Source organism: Puntigrus tetrazona, chromosome 10 (genome assembly GCF_018831695.1).
Source record: "Puntigrus tetrazona isolate hp1 chromosome 10, ASM1883169v1, whole genome shotgun sequence".
Taxonomy (NCBI): domain Eukaryota; kingdom Metazoa; phylum Chordata; class Actinopteri; order Cypriniformes; family Cyprinidae; genus Puntigrus; species Puntigrus tetrazona.
The window spans coordinates 10,929,803-10,952,408 of record NC_056708.1 but is presented as its reverse complement, the minus strand read 5'-3'; the positions used below and the strand labels follow the sequence as shown (position 1 = coordinate 10,952,408).

The window sequence follows — 22,606 nt, the reverse complement described above, 5'->3', positions numbered from 1 at the left end:
CACACGCCTTTGGTCTTGTCAGGCCTGTAACAGTAAGACCGAAGGAAATCACGTTTCTTTATTTTCCGACATCCGACATATATATATATATATATATATATATTTATTATTTTTTTTTGCAAAACATTTTTACTTTTTCAAAAGTAGCTTTCATACAAGCTGATGTAAGTACTAATATTTAAAAGGTTTGCAGTATAATACACACCAATACAAATCATTTAACTAAAGGAGATAACAGAATAACCAAATTTTCAATAATAGTAATAATAATAATAAAAAACAAAACATTTACATTTTTTTTAACAAAAATACATTGAATTCTGGGAATGTCAGTTTAGGTTTATTCACTGAAAATGATTAGATTTAAAAAATTTACTTACAAAAATTTTACATTTAGCACCATGTTACTCTATAATGACAGACATTTTTTAAAATAAATGATTTCCAAAAAAAAACATTTATTGTACTCTGTGCTGTTTCATTTTTATTAATTGTGAAATTTACTATAGGAATGTATAGTTTCTTTTTTCAGTGTACATGAAATGTCCCATTATCTGTAACAATTTTTCCCCATCCAGAATGAGAGCTTACCTTTCATTTTTAATATTTCTTTTGTGGCTGAAAATCATTTTTAGCTGGACGTTTGGGGTTCCCATCGTATCAGCCGTGTAAATGCCTACATAATCATTCGGCGTGCGTCTCATGTCGAAATACTGTACAACTGTGGTCAGATGGCCAACCTGTGGCCATGTCCTCTGTGGCAGCATCCCCCCCCCTCCTCCTCTGACGCCTGTCCTTGAGGATAACCTGGCAAGGACACGACTACCCACTGCTTCATGTCTAATTGGCAGCCCCTGTACCCAGACTCAAGGTGGAAACTGCAGCGTGTGCACGCTTTGATTTAAGAGCGGGCCGTGGTTTTCATTTGTCATTGATTCTGTCCTTTGAGACGAGCGGAGGGAAAGCAGGGCCAGATTGTGTGGGTGGCTGATTTCTCAGTGTCTTGTTGCTTGTGGACGTCTCAGCATGTTTGGACTTCTGCAGGCTTGCTGAGGTGATGCTCACGGGTGTTATTTCTGGATTCCACAGAATGCTTGATGCGTATCTGTTCCCGAGTCCCTCGAGAGACACGTGTCAAAAATGTCAAAAAATATTCTAAATTTGAGGTTCTGCTATTTTAATCTTTTTTCATTTGACATCTTTCAGTGCTTTTACTTTATCTGTCATGTGCGCTGCAGATTTGACTGAATGTCAAAAGGATTTTAATCATAGGTGCTCTGTCCTCTGCCTGAACATCTGCTGGTGGAGCGCGGAGGAATATGTCTTGCCTTCCGTGTAAAAGGTGACAGCTTTTTTAAAATAAGTATTTCACACGTTACATGTGTTTGTATATGTACACTGTCACTCAAAAGTTTTGGTTTAATGCTTCAAAAAAAAGTCTCTTATGCTCACCGAGGTCTTTATTTGATAATATAGCAAAACAGGAATATGCCATATAATATGCAATATAAATTTAATTTCTATTTGAATATAATATAATGAATCAAATGGTTCAGCAAAGCTTTTTTGCATCAAATGGTTGTGTTGCTTAATATACAGGCCTATACATGCACACACACATACATATATACATATAATATTGAAAAATTGTAATACTTTTATTTCAAGCTTCTTTTGATGAACGGTACCAAAAGCATTTATTTTAAATAGACATCTTAATGCATACTGTTGAATAAAACTACTAATTTCTTTAAAAAAGTAAATAAAAATAAATATATATTTGGTAAAGTTTTATTTAGTTTTATTTTAATTTGATTTCACCGGAACAGAAAGTAATTGCAAAATATTTATTGTGGAAACAAAGGCTGTCTTCAAAGCAAAATTTTCCAGGTAAAAGTATTATTTTTAAAATTTACTTTGGCTTTAGTATAATGAAAAAAAAGGATTTGACAAATTTGAATACTTTTTTTGAAGGTTTTTTATACATTAATATATGTACATTTCTACATGATTAACCCTTTCCTGAAGTGGATCAGTAGACTAAAAAAACTTTTGTGTTCTCTCAGCAATTGCTAGTAAATTTCACGCTTAATTAAATTACAGAACATAACTTTAACACAGAATATATTGAACATAATTCCGGAAATTGTAATGCATACTTCAATAATCTTTGTTTTGTGTACGACATCAATTTTTTTTTTACAGTGAATATTTGGGGGTGGAGCGAAATGTTTGAAAACCCCTGCCCTAAAAAAGCTTAGTGACAGAGCTTAGGGAAACATTTCAAGCCTTATAATTAACTTAACTCCATGCGATACTAACTTTACAGCGGATTTGTGTAGGTCCAACTGTTTGTCCTTTGACTACAAAACGCGTTTTTGCGCCCGTATTGTGTCAGACATAAGTGTTGATGTGTTTATTGGTAGGAACTGCAGAGGAATGACAGAGTGAGCTGCCACAGAGGAATCTGCAGAGGTCAAAGTCTGTCTGCGATCCATGGGCTGTTTCTGCTGACTCCTGCTTTTCAATGGTGCTACTTACAGACTCCTCAGACGGCAGAAAACACCGCTGAAAGGGAGGGGGAGAGGCGCCTTTCATTAACTCTCTATTCATATTGAATTTATTAATCTCATGCTGTTTCTGCAGCTTAACTAAAAGAAGCCGCGATACTGCCGCTTTTCATCCATCTGCTCGTGGAGAGAAGGGAAGGGAGCGGGTACGAGAGGGAGAGAGGCGACATGATTTCTAACAGCGCTGAAACGGCAATAGACTGCAGAGAGAGGGAAAGTGTGTCAGATTATTTAGCGGCAGGGATGTTGGGTTGTAGTTGTGTGTCGCTGGGAGAGGCAGCAGCCCTGCAGAACACCCCTCCCCACGTCAGGTGCACAACAAAAGCATCTGTCATGTCTGCATTTGTGTACAGGGGAATGTTCCTGCTAATCTCCTGTGTGTTCAACAGTGTTTTCCAGTCTTGCAGCCCTGGCCTCTACTGTATACCACAGCAGTACCACAAAAGCAATCCTGGCTAAGTGATAGATCCAGACGGAATCTGGAAAAAAAAAAAAAAGTTTTTTGATCTGTGGAATTCTGCAGAACAACGTGTCAAAGATTGCTGATACACTGCCCTCTAATTTCTGACTGTATGCATACGAGTCAATGAAATTATGCTCATCTTGTGTCCCTTCCGTTCAATACTTGTTTCGTCATCAGATCAGATTTGGAGAAATTTAGCATGACTTGCTGACCAATGGATCCCCTGGAGTGAATGGGTGCCGTCAGAATGAGAGTCCAAACGACTGATAAATACATCAGAACAATCTAAGAGTAACCCACACAGCTCCGCTCCATCATCTTGTGAAGCAAAAGGCTGTATGTTTGTTTAAAAATATCCATCCTTAAGGTGTTTTCAGAAAATTTTCATTTCATATCCTTTAATTAAAAAACCAAAAACTAAAATAGTACTCATATGTAGCACGAATTGTATACACCTGCATGATGAGCGTCTCTATAATTTCTGAATTAAAATGTATTTTGAGGATTTTGTGTGTGCATAAAGTCAGAAATATTTTGTATGATGCATGTGTCCTGATGTCATAATAATAGAAAACAACAACATTATAAAACAAACCAAAAATATTATTTTCCTTGTATGATTTTTTAGTTTGGTGTTCAAATTCTGCAGAATTCTGATAATAGACAGACCTCCTAACAACTGGCTAAAAACTCCCAGTGTCAGTAAGTGTGATTGTGCTATCTATCTATCTATCTATCTATCTATCTATATATATATATATATATATATATATATATATATATATATATATATATATATTTTATCTTTCTTTTCTTTTTTTTCCTTTTCTTAGAGCAACAAAAGAGAAGGCTTTCCCAGAGTTCAGCTGAAAAGGTATTGACTGACACAATCTTACACGGTTCAGGGGAGGTTTATGGTCGGAGGCAGCTTCCGTCTGTGGTCAGCAGGTCCTCTCTGCAAACAAAAACAGCACTGGGCATTTTCAGAGATGAGAGGGGCAGAGATGCTTGTTCAATCCTTCAGTGTTTCTAAACAAGGACATCCAGCGGAGAACTCAGCCAGGGCCACAATTACCCCCTAAATGACCCATTCAGTGGTTTGGAGCTCTTACCAAAATAACCGTGAACCCTTACTGTGTACTCTGGTTGAGCTTGAAGAGCTAACAGGGTATTAGACTGATTGTAGTGCTGGGAAGAGCAGAGAGGTCCTCAAAGACCCTTGTTCAGGGTGTCTCCGGTGACTGATCCACACCTGCAGTGATGGGAAAGAGAGCAGCTGAGATCTGGAAGCAGGAACCTTCATCAAAAATAATGATAACTCACTATGATGAAGCGTTTGACCAAATGATGGAAGTTAATAAAATTATTATCATGACATTTAATTTAAAGGTAAACTTATTATTCACAAAATGAAAGAAGTCTCCTTTTATTACCAAAGCTGCACTTATATAATCAAAACATAACGTAAAATATCGTAAAATTATATTGTTTGCTGATTTGATGCTCAGGAAACATTTACTATCACTCAAGTGTTGAAAACTGATTTTGCAGCTTAATATTTTTTTGGAAACGGCGATGCATTCAAAAGTTTGGAGCAAGATTTAAATATATATGTCTGTAAGTGTGCATTAGATAAAAGCAACAGTAAAGATATTTATATTGTTCAAAAAATGAGTATTCACAATCTTGCTTCGTGTAATTTGAAGTTGATATCTAGCGTGTTTGTGTGATAGTAAATGCATATATTTTTATGTATGCACTGAAAGAAGCAGTCAGACTGCTCCTGTATTTACACACGCAATGCCCTTTTTGAACTTCTGAATCCCTCCTTGACTCCACTTTTGCTGAAAGGAGCAGGAAGGATATCACCACTTAGCCTGTGTAAACAGCAGGTCTGCTGTTGAACTGTGGCCCTGCAACTCCTATTGACACACATTCCACTGACCACTGATGAGTCCCGGGTCTGCTAGCGCGTGTCTTATGTGCCCCGCGTGACAACGTGTGAAAGTGTGTTTGTGTGTGTGTGTGTGTGCGTGCGTGTGGGTATCAGACAAACAGCGAAGGAGGTGGCGAATCAGCTTTGCAGAAAAGACAGTCTAAATGCACTGGCATGCTTATTGATAAAGATTTGCGTAAAAATAATTGACATGAAATAGTAATAAAATATCGTTAAAAATTACGATAAAAATGAACTTCAACATTATAAATATATGCAAAATAATAAATGAATAATCAACTTTTTTTTAATAATTAGGTATGTTGAAAAAAAGTTATGTAATGGACAAACAATGGGAATTTGCCATCTATTCTATGTGAGACATGACCTTGTAAATAAACGCAGCCATCTATCCACCTAATTCTCTTTGAATCCATCCTTCCTCTTCACATCAAAAGCCTTTATAATTTCACCTCTGACAAACATGCATTATCTAAAGTAAAAGTGTTTAATTTACTGGACGTATTATTTGAATATTTGTACAAATCTATAGGCCTAATGTAATTTATTGTGAAGCACCAATGTAGCTAATAGGTTGTGTGCTCGTCAATGAAGTTTTCATTTTCTAAATGCACTTCAGCCAGACAAGCCCCACTACCATTAGAAAAGCAGCAAATGAAGCCGGCATCTGATTATTATGTCTGTGGAAATACATCTCACTTAAACCCTCGAGTGAAAGTAATCTCATTCAGTCAGCTGCGTGTCTAACTACGCCTTATAACACTGTACTATGTATTTGCGTACTATGTGTACTATGTATTTTCTTGAAAAGAGAAAAAAATATTTCCCTTGTTATGGAACCACTTAAAAATGCAAGGACACGTTCAAGGAGATGCTCAACTGTATTGCGCAGTTACTTCAAACGATTATGTGTGAAATAGTTCACATGTGTGACTGAAATTAGTTACGATTTTCTTTTAATAAAAAAGTGTCTTATTTGAACGTTTTGACAATTGATACGAACAATGCTGGTGCAAATAGTCACATAAATATATTGAGTTTGAATGCAGTCTAAAATTTATTTAGACACCTTCATCATTTCTCACATTATCACAGTTTATTTGCTATATGGTAAGAAAATATGTCAAAATATGTCAGAACAAACTGATAATGTCTTAAGATAACTTTGATAGAAAGGTAATGAACTAGATTGAATAGCTGTCAGCTGTTACTGTGCAAAAACATGGTCCGGTCAAAGTGTCTGAATATCAGTTTTACTGGTAGTATTATACATCAGTTTACTTTATTTTGGTATGTTAACTTTAATAGTTTAATGTCTAAAACGAATGCGTTATTACCACTTACAGTCTAAATATCTAAATGCATAGCCTATAAATCGTTGTACGCGCCAGAGCACCCCTGAACCACGAACGACTGATTTACATTTTAAAGTAGTATTATTAAAAAAAAAAAAAAAAAAAAAAAAGTTCAACAAAAGGCAAATACGCATGGGTTTTCCAACGACTAAAACAAGTGCTCGACATACACAGCCTGGGAATAATTTGGCATGAAATGAGCACTAGGTGGCGCAGGGCTAATGCGTGCCAATCGTAATTGTGTTTGCTCAGCGGCGCCCCTAGCGGCGGCGCCCGTCGCTCGCAGTGTTGTTACGCCCCTCATGACCGCCGAGCAGCCAATGGGCTCCGGGAGGCAGAGTTCTCCCTGTGGCCGCCATTAGAGAAAGGAATCCATGAATTCAAATGGAAACCAGCAGGAACACAGACCGAGTATACGCTTTTAAATGAAAATGAGCTATTTCATGTAGTTTCTCGTCACCTTTCGACGCTTCTAACGCGGAATGTTTTTCGTTTTTAAACCGCTTTCGGTGGGGATGGAGGTATAAGAGAGTCGTTTTTAAGCTAAAACCGTTTTTAAGCCAAGGGGGAAGGGGGAGAGTTGCCTCTTTTTGCTCTCCTTTTTTTCTATTTTAATAATACATTCCTCCTCTATTTTTACATGTAATCTATTCCCCCACAGCCTCGTCGACGGTTGAGGCCGTTCTTTTTTTATCTTCTAATTCGGACTGAACGCGGGAGGCGCGAGCGATCGAATGGGGCTGTTGAATTCCATTCCCCCACCGATTGTTTAAAAATAATTCCGTTCACATTCGACTCGAATTCGGAGAAACGTTCTTTTTCTTTTTCCATGGAAAGCCCGATGATGGGATGTTCGAGCGCGCAGTGAAAGGATGAGTTCTTGTTTCGTACCGAACGGGGCCAGCTTGGAGGACTGCCATTCCAATCTATTCTATCTGGTAAGAGATTTAAAAACTAAAAGGAAAAAGCAGCCATTTTTAGCCGCCTAGCATGCTAACATCAGCTCCAGTGGAGAGAGAGAGAGAGAGCGAGCAAGATCAGGGCCCAGTGTATGTGTGTGATTCAAACACACGCTGCTTGTTTATTTGCTTATTTGTAAGCTTTTCTAAAGGGATTACATGTTTGTGGTGTTTTGCACCACACGGCTTAACGCAAAACGGCGGCGTGTTTTGATTTTACGTATTTGCACGTAACGAAGAGTGTTGGCAGAATGAAAGTTAAAGTTTCTTTTTACCAGCACTTTGTGCAAGTATAAATTACTCCGCTCTTTTTAAAAAACGTGTTAGTTTTGGGAGTTGTGTAAAACGAAGGGTTTTAGGCTTCGGTTCAAACTCCATGTTCTTATGTTCGGGGGTGTTTACATAAATGTTTACACGCTTCTCTGCAGGCTTATTTTGGGTCATTCCCCCGAAAAGTGCATTTCGTGCCTGTCTGTGTGTTTGGCAAATGAAAAACGTGTTTTTAAAGCACACTTTAAAAACGCAAGCGTCATTATCATTGCTGTTGTTTTGTTTACATTTTAATATTTTACCTGGACTGGCCTGTGTTAACTTATTACTTTCTTAAGTAGGCCTATGTGTTGTTGATTTAAATGTAATTGTATACCTGTTATTGTTGTAATAATAAAAAATAAGAACAACAACAAAATATTATCAAAAAGTTTTATCCCAACTGTTTCCATATTAACTGCCCATTACTAAATTGATGTGATGTTCCATAATTCAGATTTTTTTTTTGTCATAATGACACAATTTTTTCATTTAGTATGTCATTAGTCACGATACCTTAAATTGCAGCTAAGCAGCTAATTATTAGTTATTTGTAGAATAATCTGCCTTCATTTCCCCTTTACAATAATAAACATTTTGCAGTGTCATGACCTTGAGCCAAACTCTAGAAAAAGCAAAATTAACTTGGAAAAACTTTGACTTTTGATTAAAGGCATAACTATGTTACAATACATATTAAAATTGAGGTGACATTAAACAATCTATCAGCTTGCTTAATGATGCTTAAAATCTTTTTTTTTTTTATGGAATCCCTTTTTTCCTGATAGTTTTAACAGATTTGATGCATTTGCATTAATCGCGTGAGCAACGCATCAGTTGTTTGGCTTAAAATAACTAGTGCTGGGTTTGGGGTTTACCTCATGTGTGCAATAAGAGACATGGGGTTTGAAATAGATGGGGCATTCCTGGAGCCTGCAGGCTTGTTTACAGCGCTTTTCAGCTCCCCGACACACACACAAACACACTTACACACATGCTGGCTTCCCATTGACTTCTATTGTTCTTCGATTAAGCTAATTATAATTCCTATGGACCATCTCTGCATTTTTAGATCCGAAAACAGATGTTATTTGTTCGGTGTATGCAGGTTTTGCTATATTTGACTTTTTCAGAAACGCGTCCTTCACTAGTACAACAAAACAAGTACACAGACACGCTCTCGCGAACAGTGTCAAGGCCTTGTGGTGAATTATATAACTTCAGCTTATCCAGTTTAATGCCTGCTCTGTTTTATTACTGCCACAGCACAATCTCTGATATTGTCTGAAGATGGATGGCTCCACTGAGAGCCTGTTTGCACACTTTGTTTGAATGTATTGCTTGATGATTTGAATATGAATAGTTGCAGTTTTCCAGAAACTCGTTTCTGAGCTCTGTCTCGGTAGAGACTTTTTTTGTTTTTTGTTTAGTTACAGGTGTGCCAACTTTTTTTTTTTTTCTCACCCATTTCAATTACTTTTGTTTTATGTTAGATGTTCAGGTATTATAAGCCTCACTATATGATCGTGCAGAACAGTCCATGTGCATATTTCTCTGTACATGTAAGCTCTTAAAGTGTTTGACCCCGTTTTGTTTTGCTTGGTGTAAATTTAGCACACCACTGTAAGGCTCAGCTCATGGGAAACTCTGTCTCACTTCAGCACACACATTTGCTGCCTCATAACACATGCTCATCTAAATTTTAGTGCATAATATTAACCAAACAGGTGGAGTAAATATAATTTTGAAATTGAGCGAGGAACTTTAATAAGCATCAGGCAACCTCTTTTTAGCCAACAAGATTTGATCAAATGTTTGTTTATTCACTCTATTTACTTCTAGCCGTTAAAAACTGCTTGCCAGAAGTAAGCTGTAATGTTGTGTGATGCACAATTTCATGCAATCATTCTTGTGATTGACATTTCAAGTTTAGTTGTACTAGTCAGTTTAGTGGGGTCATTACGCTTGTGAAATCTTTTGAAGATGAAACCTTTCGGTTAAATGCTTTGAAAACAGTCACAGATTTTATCTCGAGTGCATGTGAAGCTATTTTCCTGTCATTGGACGGTCTACAGGGGTATTGGTCTTCGAGCGCTAATTGACTTTTTTGAGTGGCTGAAGCAATGTGAGACAGACGCTATTGATAAGCATCTCCCGGGAGTGAGAACAACAGAGAAAGCGTCTGATAGTTTTGGGCCGTGAGATGGAGTGGGTCTCGAGGAGGTTGTTGGTGTCACTTCACCTGTAGCTCAGCTGTTTGCTTTGATTCTCATGAGAAGCATCTGCTGTCGTTCCTGGCAGCGCTCAGAAGGCTTCTTGTAAAACTTTTGTGAAAAAGGGAGAGAGAGAGAGAGAGAGAGGAAGGAGAGATGTTGTGACAAAGGAGGAAGTTATGTGGAAGGCCATGACCCAACAAACCACTCAAGTTTAAGTGGAAAGTCAAAGGATCCAGATTCTCCAAGCCGAACATGACTCCTGCCCTTAAAACACACACTTTTTCCGTTGATGTTTTTGCATATTGTGGTTGTTTCTAATTTTAGACTGTATTGAATTCTATCAAAAAAAATCTCTTTTTGGAAAACAAGAATGTTGTTCTGGAAAAATGGAGTGCTTCATGAGGCTGTTTACTTTCCTTTTAAATTTCAGCCAATTTCTTTCTTTATGTCTTTAAGGTTACACCCCCCCCCCCCTTCAGCTGTCAACGGCCTAAATTTCGACCGCTAGATTTGTCGCATTTTTAGTTTCACTAACAAGTGTGTAACAGTTTTTTCTGCTGCTTTTTTTTTCTTCTGTGCATCCTCTGCAGATGTTTTCTTTGCATATTTTGCAGGTGTTTGATCTGCACTCCTAAAGTCAGATGGAAATATTTTCCAACAGCTGCAACAAGTTTCACTTTGCAACAAATGAACATTTTTGTGAACATGGCTGTAAATAACGGTCTTTTTCCATCTCTGGCTTTAACTTGCAGTGCATATGAGAAATAATGTTTTTAAGCTCGCTGTTAGTCAGGCTTTATAGATTATAACAATTAGTGGCTGTTTTTGTCCTGATCTTTTTATAAATGCAGCTGTCCAGTTTATAAAAGCTGAGGTCTGCTTGACCTGTCTTGCCAAGTCAGTTAAGGATGTGCATAATATCACATTGTTTTATTTGTTAATTTTTGCTCAAAGAAGTTATTTTTATCCTCTTCATTTTTTTGAAAATTCCTGTTTTTGTATTTATTTCAAGTCTTTTTATCCTATGCTTCACTCATTGTTTTTCTGATTTCTCATATCCGTTCGGTCTGTGTATGGCTGATCTTACAGCGGATCATTAAGGCAGGATTAACTCCTGGGCTGGGGTCCATTAAGTATTTCATAGCTCGAGTGCTGCTGTTCCAGGGTCTGTTCCATCACATCAGGGCCGTTTATCTTTGGTCTTAAAACCAGATAATAGATCAGCACTAAGACTTTTAGGTGCTGCCGAATATGTGTGTCTTTTCGCAGTGGCTGAGCGAGCTGCCTTACAGAAGCTAATGCAAACTTTCTGTCTCGCAGGCTGATTTGACAGGGATAAAATGGAAGAGGTACGTGTGGCAAGGTCCGACCTCGGCACCCATTCTGTTCCCGGTCACCGAGGAGGACCCCATCCTCTGCAGCTTCAGCCGTTGTCTGAAGGCGGATGTGCTGAGTGTGTGGAGGCGAAGCCAGAGGCAGGGACGCCGGGAGCTCTGGCTCTTCTGGTGGGGCGACGATCCTAACTTCTCTGATCTCATCCACCACGAACTGACAGGTAAGCTTTTGAACTCATGAGTTTATTCTAAAACCTAGTGAGTTGCCCACCTTGATAGCATCTTTGAGCATTGTCAATGTGAAAAGCACTGGTCTTTTTGGTGCATAAAAAAGATGTGGCGATATGCTATCATGGCACCCCCAAGTACCTTTTCATGCTGTCTAGGTAGGCAGCTCACTATGTTTCACTGGCTCTAACGAAAAGTCCTTTTTGTTTTGCGTTTTTCAGTTTAGTTTTTTTTTTCTTTTCGCCCACTTTATCTCTCATTCTCTATCGACTGTGGTCTCTCTGAATTTCTTCCTCCTCCTCCCTCTCTCACACCCACACACTCTTTGCGTGTGCATTTTAGTTACTTGTCATCAAAATGTGCCGTAGGCCCATGCAAAGATCTTCGGTTATTGTTTCTACAGTCCCATTTTAGCAGTCGGCGTCTGTCGCTTGCGGATAAACCTAAAAAGTGTGCCATTAAGTTTTTACACGCTACAATATTTTAAATGTTTACAAGAGCTGTTAGAGTGATAAAAATAGATCAAGAGCCTTCTGTTGCGTTTGAACAGACTGGTCTGAAGGTGTTTGATTAATTTTCATAGAAGTGATCACCTGTAGATCTGTGCACCAGAAATGATGTGAAATGCCTTTATAATTGCGTTTTCTTTTAAGATCAATTCTCGCTCTGCTAACTCAGACCTGAGGGTTATTGTTGTTTTGGGTTAGTGTTGCATTGTATGAAACAGAGCAGCAGAGTCTGTGACAGCGTCACTTCTCATCCGATGTGTGTGAGTGCAAATCCCTCGGTTTGATGAAAGACAAAAGAAAGGAATAGGAAATATCGAAGAAGTTTTGCCTCATTTTTATTTCTTAAGCTCTTTGAAGGATCGAATAATGAAGAGCATCGAAGCATGAACGAGCAGAAAGCATCATGGATGTCTGCGGAAAAGCTTTCATTTTCCACCTTTCTTTCTGTTTTTTTTTTTTTTTTCCCTCCTTTATGGACCGAGAAGATGGACCTGTCCCATCTTTATTCATGCCTTCTTTTACAGTGAGAAACAGAAGGAAAGAAAAATGGGATGATCTTGAGAAATAGGAAGAGGCGATTTATTTTTTTCCCTTTGTCCATTGACCCTCCCTCATTATCGTTCTTTGTGCCAGAGGAGGGACAGAAATGGAGCCTTTTGGGGAAAAGAATGACCAATTCACCCATTCCATAATATCCCTCTCCACAAGAGATATTGCTATATTTTTCATTCGTTTGTGGAGATGTTTGCTATAATGGCTGCATCCCAGTTGTGCCTCATGACTCTCAGAGGAGAAGTCAGACATGTGCTTCTCTCTTCCTCTTGACACCTCTAGTTTCTTTCTTCACTTGTTGTTTTCCATAACTGTGGGAACCCTGTAATATCAGGGAATTTTCAAAATAGTGATTTCGAGGCCTGTATAAATTGTTTTTTTTAGTGTGAACTAAATTTTTTTTTTAATATTTATTTTCGAAGAGATTGCTGAACTGCCAGAAAAGTCAAATGAATTGGTCATAAGGTGTTGGCAAAACTGTCAGAAGAGCGTAGAATTTATTGCAGCTTTATTGTATCCGACAGCTAATCCAGATTTTCAAATGGCGCATTAAGATGTGCACTTTTAATTTGTTCCTCTTGTAGGCATCTGTTAATCTAATTCAGGATAAGATAAAGTGTCAAACAGCCTGTGTTTCAGGACTAAATGTTATGCCTGCGGTCGTCTTGAGATCAGCAGGGTCATAGCCACTTGACCTTCTCTCCTTGCAACAGACGTGTGAACCTGCTGCTCGTTCAACATCTCTCTTGACACACACTTCTTGATGTCTTTCTCGCAAACACATGCAGTCGTCTTTCTGCTGGCCCTCGTACAAACACAGCGGAGGCCCATGGGATGCAATAAAGATTAAGCTCTTAAGACACACACGCGCGCGTAAATATATTCGCCTGCGCTGGACCACGGAGCACCTGATTTAGATCCCTACTGGCACACTGGCAGTGAAGGTGTGAATCAGTGAACAGCAGGTCCTGTGAGACTTTAGAGGATAGAGAGAGAGAATGAAAGATGGCACTATCACTTCTGTTGTACGCTTCACTTGAGGAACACGTCTCAGAAGGTTTCAAGAATCTAGCAAACAGGCCAGAATGCATGTGTCCTGCCATAATTAAGACTTGTTAGAAATTCGACATCGAAGAATCACAGGCTTGGAAATCAGAAGATTCGTGTTGGATACAGTGGCTAGAGCTGCTGACCTCTACATCACCGTATTCTCCACTCTGTCTCAGATTTTACAACTTTGTTTACACCTGGTGTTAACATGCATCTCATTTATCTGTTGTGGACACTTGTCACATATTTTGACAGTTGACAACTGATGCTGATTGTCAAAACACGCTATCGTTCAAACAGTTTGGGCCATCTAAAGCTGCATTTATTTAAATTAAAAATACAGTGATATTGTGTTTTGCTCATGTATTTTGAAATGCAGTTTGTTCTTGGGATGGCAGCTACTTGTGAATTGTTTGTTGTTGTTGTTGTTATTTTACTTTTTTTTTTTCAGTTGATTCACTTAAACCCGACCCGTGTCTTTTTTTGCTGATCAGATGGTTTTCTTTTAAAGCATCACCAAACTGCCAAAGTTGAATTCTTTTCTTATTAGCACCAGGATTCATTTAAAGTTGACCCTTTGCAAAGAGCTTGATTGATCAATCAGCGATCTGATCAATCTTGACCCAAAATCCCCAGCTTGTCCAACAAACAAATCAGACAGGAGAGTAGATTAATGTGGGTTGACTTTCCACGGATGGAATAAAATGTGTTCTGATGTTCATTGATGTTTATTTCATGCTTTAAGTAAATATGAGATTGGTTCACGTACCGCTTAAACTGTGCTATAGTGATGTCACAACGCGCTAAAGAGCCACAAAATGTTTTTTTTTAATATTTATTAAATGGCAATATTAGAAAACTCAGACCCTTTTACATACCACCTCTGTCTTGTCTGTTGACGTGTTGTCAGTTTACTCTTTGCTTGTATTATTTATTTTTATTACTGTGTTAGGACATAATGTGTATTGTGAAAGCGGCATGCTTGTCGGACATGGCGACAGTAACTAATAAGGGCAGGGTGCGTTAGCGTTTACATTACAACTATAGTGTGGTCACTTTTTCTTTTGATTTCCTTTGAGTGTAGTTTCAATTATTTGATCCACAAGAGTTTTTACTCCTGCATTCAGCTCGGCCCTCTTGTGATTGGATGTTAATACAATAGTGTAACTCTGAGGCTTTGTCTGGGGCTGTTTCGGCTCAGATGTTGGTGTCTCCACATGTTTATTCGTCCTTGTTTGTTCCTTATCTTGTTAAAGTCTTAAAATTTTGTGGCAAGCGCCATTCCTGTCTGTTAACTAATCACTCGCGTCCCAAGGGAAGAGCAAGTGAAGGAAGAACTTGACGGATCTTCTGAAGCCACGTATTTAATCACTGAGTGAGTGAGTGAAAGAAAACACGGAGTGCTGTTTCGGAGATGTAATGAGACAGGAGGCCATTTGGCTGATGTTTGAGAGGCAACTTTAGCCGACTCTGAATGGAACGCGAGAGAGAGCCAATCCCAGCGCTCCGCTTGCTATGTGATGGAATGATCTGGAATAACCGAACTGCCATTGGAGTAAATGAGCATCTCCTCGGTAGACCACGGCCCTCTATTTTTATGTAAATGTCCGATCGCCTCCCCTCCCCCTTGCTGCTCTCTGTTCCCGTCGGTGGCGCTTGCTGATGTCGGTTCTATCCAGGGGCATCCACAGAACGAGACATGAATAAGGTCTTTTTTCCCTCCTCCTTTCTGTCTCTTTCTCGCTCCCTCCCCTCTGCTTTTCCTCTCTCTCCCTTTTGCCTCCCTCCTTCTCTTTTTTTTTTTTTTTTTTTTTTTTTTTCCCTTTCCTCTCTGATCTTTTTTGCATAGAAATTAAGGAGCTGTAGTCTGTCTGTAAGGGTAATTGCTGTAGGGCTCATTTCTTCCTCATTTTTCCTCCTCTGACACTCGTCTGCTACACTCTCTCGCTCCCTCCCCCGTCTGCCAGTCTCCCTGTGGTGCGAGTTGTGCTGGCAGCTTCTCTCTCCCTCTCTTTTTCTTCCTGTTCTTTCCCCTCTTCTCTCTCTCCCTCCTCTGGGTTTTTTCGTGAGGGCTTACCTGTTTACCGCATAGCTCAAAGACAGCTGCTGGTGATACCCATTATGCTGAAGGCTGACGGGCTTTCAGGCTATAAAATTAAAGCTCATAGTCATACTAACTTTTTTTTTTTTTTAGATATGTTTAAATTTATGATTTGAGGAAAAAGGAGAGTGCATACTTTACTAACAGAGTATTATCTTCCATATATATTGGCTTACAACAGAAGACATTGCAGAAATTAGTCAAAGATGAAGTGTGTGTTTTATGAGGCACTATTCGCTCAAATCTTTTGCATTTCTTGGAAAGTTTTATCTTATTTTTTTATTACAACCAGATTTTATTTACATCCATTCACATCCATATATTTATTTATTTATTTATTTTTCACAACCTAATTTGTATTTATTTTAAACATACAATACTATCCAAAAGTTTTGGGGTTGGTAAGATATTGAAATGTTTTATTTTTTTGCTTACCAAATCTGCATTTGTTTATCGAAATCCAGTTTAAAAATGGAATGTAGCCTACAGTTTGCTTTATGAATTAGTATCTCTAAATATTAAAACACAAATATGAATCCTTTGTTCTGCGAGTCTTTGAATGAATGAATAATAATGTAAATTATAATGTGTAATGTATGTACCAGGCTACTACTACCATTGCTGTTTAAAAAAATAGAAGAAATAATAAAGAAATAATCACTATTTATTTTAGATTTTTAGTAGTAAATCCCTTTTATTTACAAAAAAAGTCAAAAAAATTTATTAAAAGGCAAATTTGGGTGAAACTTGTTTTTTGAAAAACTTGAAAATTGTTTTTCATACTTTTATTAATTGTGGAAAAACTTGAAACACAGTTTTAAATAATGGCATTATTTGTATTTTGTTTACTTTTTACTTTTTTTTTTTTTTTTTTTTTTGATTATTAAAAAAATTCTTAGCATGCTTTGGTACTGAAGTTGGTGCAGAGAACCTTGGATTTTCTCTGGTATCTGTACCGAATCAAGAAAAGTTGATACCGTGACAGCACAATTTCTGTTACAGCCTAAATTTATTTATTTTTCCCTCTTCAGCCATGAACTAACCAATCATTTGGTAATAACAGTCAAAAATATTGGCCAAATTTATTTTGAGTCAGTCTTAACTTCTTGCTGCGTGGGGCCACTAGAAAACGAATCGTTCCAAGTGTTAGTTGGAGCAGTAAGCAAAGTACATGGAGAGCCTGTTAGTCTCTCACCAACATAATGGCACAAGTTGTAATGAACACACTTTTAGTATTTGTCCAGATGTCACGTAGGCCATGACTCTTAGGCACTCTGTTGGTGTGCTTGTGGCTTGACTCGAACTGTTTGTCAGACATATGAGCCATGCATTTAAGAGCAGGAATCTTCTATTGGCACTCTGTGTGTAGCGTGAACCCTCGGGCCACAGAGCTGAGCCGCTCAGAGAAAAGGTTCTTTGAAAACATGTTGGATCCTATCGACACAGAGAGAACTGAGTGCACTGGAGGAGATGATGTCTGCTGCTGCCTTTCCTTGACAACACTGCATGTCTGAAGACCGTAGGGGCGTCCGAGGGTGAGATCATCCCAGGAAGGCCATTTGTAAACCTTCGACCTTTGACCCACGGCTGGAGAGCTCTGCCTCTTGCAGGAAATGATGTCAGTGCAAAAGGAAATAATACAAGTTCCTTTGCTTCAGAAGGTGCGTTGTTGTCGTTCTCAATTTCCCCGACCTTCCGCCGTTTCCTCCGTTTTAAACAGAATTCAGATACCATAACAGTCAAGCAACGTGATCAGACAATCAGACATTGTGCCAGATGCCTACCAGAAAACAGCATGGGTCTTGTACAAACACATTCTGTTTAGTGATAAAAAGACGTTTCTAGGTCACCTGAAATTGGTGTTATTTCATTTGTTTTATTGAAGGAGAAAGATTTGGGTTGATTTACACTGCTGGTGGTTTGATGCTCGGCGTAACACTCAAAGCTCCTCTTTGTTCTTCTCGCCACGTGTGTGAGGTCTGATTTGTATTTTTCCCCCTGTTAATCTTGTTGTGCCGTTTGACAGGTTAAGGGCTTTGTGTTGCAAGACTGTGTGTTATTTCTGTAATGCAGGGCTTTGGTTCTTTCTGTTGAAATGTACAATTCAATAACAATCTATTTTATGCCCTTACCGGTAATGCTTGCGAACATCAGTTTACATTGTGCTTGAAAGTTGCTTTTGTTTGGCTTAATGGTCAAGACCTGCAGACATGTGAAATAGATCAATGATTATCTGTCCCTTTTAGTGGGAAGAAACCTGGTTTAACTTGTTCAAGGTGGTTTTTAGGAAGTTGATGAGAAGCCTATTCAGTAGGGATGCACCAGTGCAAAATTTTTGATAATGGATCATTTTGTAAAACTTTTTTTTTCCAGGATTCTTTAAAAATAGAAAGTTAAAAACAGCATTCATTGTGTGTGTCTATATATATATATATATATATATATATATATATATATATATATATATATAGTGTATGTGTGTGTGTGTATGTATGTGCGTGTTTTTGTGAGTAATAACAAAATAACTCTATGCTGTCACTGTAAATTAATTAATCTTTGTTAAAAGTATTAAATTCTTTAACAAAAAAAAAACTCTATGCTGTCACTGTCTGAAAATGTAACTACTTAATTTGGTGACAAATTAGAAGCGTTAAGTTTCATAATTTTTGAAATGTGGTCATAATATAAGAACTGGTAGAAGTGTCATAAATGGTATTAGCTGTAATCAGTATTGATGATTGTTCCCATTAAACTGTCTCTGAAATGCACTTACAATCTTCAGCAAGTGCTCTGTGTCTATGCTGCTGTAACTATGGTGTGGTCAGACTTGTTCACCCTGTCCTGATGATGCATTAGCTTTTGTACTAAATTCCCCAATCCAAGGAAGAGGGGAGCCCTGCCTTCTCTTTCCTCCATCTCTATGCTTTTCTCCTCTCAGCATTTCTCTCTTCTTGCTGTGCTCTCCTGTCATCTTTGGAAATAGTCATTAATTAGTAATTGAAGCTCTCTGGTCCTTGTAAGGCTCTGCTCTCAAATTCAGAGGAAAAAGAACAAACGAGAGCAAGAGAGAAATAAAGGAAAGCCAAGGGCACAAGGAGAAGAGAAAGGGATGGAGGTGCATATAGAGAGAGGGAGAGGGAAGACAGATTACAGCAGAGGATGAAGATGAGCCAGAGAGAAATAAAGAAAGATGGAGATGGGGGAAAGAGACAACAGAGAAAATAAGCAGGAAGAAAGAGAAGAGGCTCCTGTAGAGCATGGCTCTGGCTCTTCCCTGGTCTGGCTCAATCCCCGGGGGCCAATGGTTGAGCAGACATTAATCTCTCTGTTTAATGACCCTACAGCTGATCTAATGACTCCTGCATAGGAACCTGTGGCTGTGGGGAGCAGCTCTACACTAAGGGGCACGGCTCACTGTCCTGCTATTATGAGCCCATGTGTCTGAGGGATGATAATATGGTGCTCACTGCTAGTGTACTGAATAATACAGAGGACTGCTGAAAAGACCAGCATGTTCTGGCGTCCTGGTTGTGGTCTGGTTAGGGTAAAGCTCTGTATTTCTCACTTTCTCTACACATTTGCAATATTAATATGTGTAAGTGTATAAAAATCTAATCTTAAAGGGATAGGATGCACAAAAATGAAAATTGTCTTTAATTCCAAAACTGTAAGACCTTTTGTTAATCTTCAGAACACAAATTGCAATACTTTTCTGATGAAGTCCGAGAGCTTTCTGATTATCTCAGGTAGTAAATACATTGTTGAAATAGTGCATGTGACATCACATTCAACTGTCAATTTATGAAGCAGTGAATAAACTAAATAAAGGCGAGTTATTTATTACAGAATTTTATGTTTGTGCAAACTATCCCTAGATTTTTATAGTCTATATGTCTTTGTATAGCGTATCATTTTTATTTTGTAGGCTGTTCATATCTGTTCTTGTAGTTTCTGCAATTGTTCTTGTTGTATTGCTGATTTTATATATAAATCCGTAGTATGATCTGATCTGTTGCACCACTACTAGTACAACAGCATTTTTAAATATTACAACTGTTAATATTTTATGAAATCATTTACCTTATTTACAATTTTAGATGTGATAGAGTCTTGGGTAATTATCCATTCCCATTTTGTTTTTGGAGCCTAATTTGCTTTAATATTGTTTGCACATCATTTATCTAACAAATGCAATTCTATTTTTAATTGGAATAAAAAGTTTAAAAAATAGAGTTCAGTATAACTAGCGACAACAATAGTTAGCTAATGATTCTTTTAGGACACGCACCCATGGCTAGGCTGTGGCAACGATGTGGTTTTTGTGTTAGTCTTATAGTCTTGCAATATTACAGGTGTTGTCCTGAAGTCAATACAGTATTTCCTCTGATAACTTAAACCGAGTTCTTTAAAAAAACAAAAGGTTCAGTATCTTACCCTTACAAAATAAACACAGCCAGTGTGTGTTCAACAATGCTTCTGTTACAGTTCATATTTCATGCATTTAAAATTAAGATTTAATGTGCACTCTTAATGTAAATTTCGTTCGAATATGCGTTTATCAAAATGTAAATATACCTTAAGAGGCAGCGCTGTTTATGCATTTATTTATTATGAATTACTCTTTAATATTGTTTTGCTCTCCAAGCTTAATGTGTTTATATTTCAAGGGTGTTTAAGTGCCGTTTGCGCCCTGCAGTGTTTCGAGCGCTTGTTTCTTTGTAAGTCAGCTATCTTCCTCTCTTTGTGTCTCGCGCTCTGTGGGCAGTGGTTAGACCATAAGAGACAAGGTCATAGGGAACGCTTGATAGAGACCAGGTGCCTCCTCCCCACAGTAGAAATAGTGAACACGATGGTTTGGATTTGCCATTGACGCTCTCAACAGCAGATTTTACAGCAGCTGTTTGTATAAAAATGTGAGGCGCATGATTTGCCGTTATCAAAAGTGGAAGTGACAGTGATGCCTTCATCAGTTTTCCATCTTGATTCCATCCAGACGTCTTACAATTTGAGAAAACGCTTATTAACTAAAGCAGAGTTTTCATATTAAAGCGCATAGTTTTAAATCAAGGTTGTCATTTAAAAGCTTTAGTGTGTAATTTCTACGCCAGCCTTGCATCATTAAACAAAATGGCCAAAAAAAGGGTTTTTAGAAGGATATCGTTAAACCTTCTCTTGCATATTTAACTGTTTATGAAATTATAATCTTTTAGATGTCTCTTGCCAATGTTTTTTTTTTCTGTGTTACATGAAAGGGAGACTTTCATGGACTCTGAGGTTAACGCTTCTTACAATGAATGATCCTATCAAGAATGTATGTCTGTGTGTACAGGTGAAAAGTAGCTGGCCCCGCACTTGGAGTATTAAAAGATGCATGAGACAGCCAAAACCACCTCATTTTCTCTCTCATTCTGTGCCTCTCTTTCTGCTTTGACAAAAGACAAGGTGTTTCATTGTTGCCAAGCTGTTAGTCAAATCAATGGCATCCTTTAAAAGTGAATTGTGGTACTTGCTGCCTTTTCAGAAGACATCAACGAATTATAGATTTGCCTTCTGGCCTGATTCCAGGTCTTCAGCTGCGTTCAGTCTGCGCTTATTTCATCATATGCAGACATACTCTGACTCAATGACCTTATGATTTGGACCACAATGTATCTTCTATATCGGAATGATCTGAATGTGCTGTACTCTTAGCGATAGTTGATCAAAGTAGTCATTAGTTAAAATAGCTTTTATTTAAACATTTATTGCAAAAAGCAGTCATAAGGAGAAACATAAACATTTATAGACTTGTTAGATGCAATTAGTAGTCGATAAAGATTAGCATTTTAAATAAATACGCATGGCCGAAAATGTGTGTGATTTGGTTAGAAAGAGGTGTTTGAAAATTCATCTTTTTACATGCAAAAAATCGAGTGAGTTTTTGTTGTCACCTACAACCAAATGTGTCTGTTTTAGGATACTGTGGCAGCAAATATGTTGTCAGACGTCTGCGTTGTCGGGGAATCCTATCTGAGCTGTTTGTTACTGTTTTATCAAGTAGATTTGCTGTGTTTCCATCTGCAGACCAGCGGGCGGGCAAGTGTGGGTGGGTGGGTGGTGTAATGCGTGCAGCCCCTGGGTGCTCATGGGAGCTGTGCTGCACAGAGACATGTTTGAAAGGAGCTTAAGAGCTGCCAGGTTTAAGCAGTGACTCCTAATGAGATTACTGAAGCATGGAGGCCACAGCCGAACGTGATCCAGAAACAAACCAGCGCTCGGATTTACGGCCCTGTTGGACACTGTACCTGCAAGACTAGTCGGTGCGGGGCAAGATGGCATTTGCGAGAATCTAGGCAATCAGATTAATTAAAACTTGAGTCAAATCAAAAATACAAGCAGAATTTTTGTTGCTTTGAAATGAAGGGTTTCAGCTATCGGTTTCTTTTAAACTGCAGAATCAGAGGCTTTCAAATACAATTAATAGCCCAAGCTTTTAATTGTTTTGAATTCAGCAGGACATTTGGGTGATTACGTGTTGCACTGTTTGTCACATTTGGGTTATGTAGACTTAAAGGGATAGTTCATCCAAAAATAAGTCAGTCATTAATTACTGGCTGTCATGTCGTTCCAAACCCACAAGAACGTCCTTTATTTTTAGACCTCTAAAAACTTTCTTAAAATCAGAGAGCCTTTTTTTGGGGCTTTATCATATTATCTCTCGTAGCTTTATCATATTATGGTTGAACCACTGATGGACTTTAACAATGGCCTTTCTGGGCCTTGAAAGTGGTAGTTGCATTGCTGTCTATCGAGGGACATATAAGTCCCTCAAGTTTCTTTCACCCATTAGTCACCTATTTTTTTCACCCATTAGTTTTGGGTGAACTATTTCTTTAAGAAACATCCCGTCTGGCTGGTGCTTTATATAACAAAAATTTTCATCTTTTGTCTGTTGTAGTAAAGTGGAGCGATGACTTAAAAGCTTTAGAATTGAGAATTGAGAATTTTTTTTTTTCTCTGGCCA

The 22,606-nt window shown here is 38.2% G+C and overlaps 1 protein-coding gene and 1 long non-coding RNA gene across 2 annotated transcripts in view; both read left to right on the top strand.

The window, feature by feature from the left end:
- Positions 1 to 1,941: 1,941 nt before the first annotated feature.
- On the top strand, positions 1,942 to 5,377 carry LOC122353057. The gene is made up of 3 exons (XR_006251956.1): positions 1,942 to 3,369; positions 3,662 to 3,735; positions 3,867 to 5,377. It is a non-coding gene; the product is annotated as an uncharacterized LOC122353057 (long non-coding RNA).
- A 1,316-nt stretch (positions 5,378 to 6,693) lies between these two features.
- med13a (mediator complex subunit 13a) overlaps positions 6,694 to 22,606 on the top strand; it is a 52,923-nt gene continuing 37,010 nt past the window's right edge. Inside the window, exons 1-2 of the mRNA XM_043250187.1 lie at positions 6,694 to 7,283; positions 11,150 to 11,384. Of these exons, the coding sequence (XP_043106122.1) occupies positions 7,218 to 7,283; positions 11,150 to 11,384 (301 nt within the window). The 5' untranslated portion in view covers positions 6,694 to 7,217. The remainder of the gene's footprint in view (positions 7,284 to 11,149; positions 11,385 to 22,606) is intronic.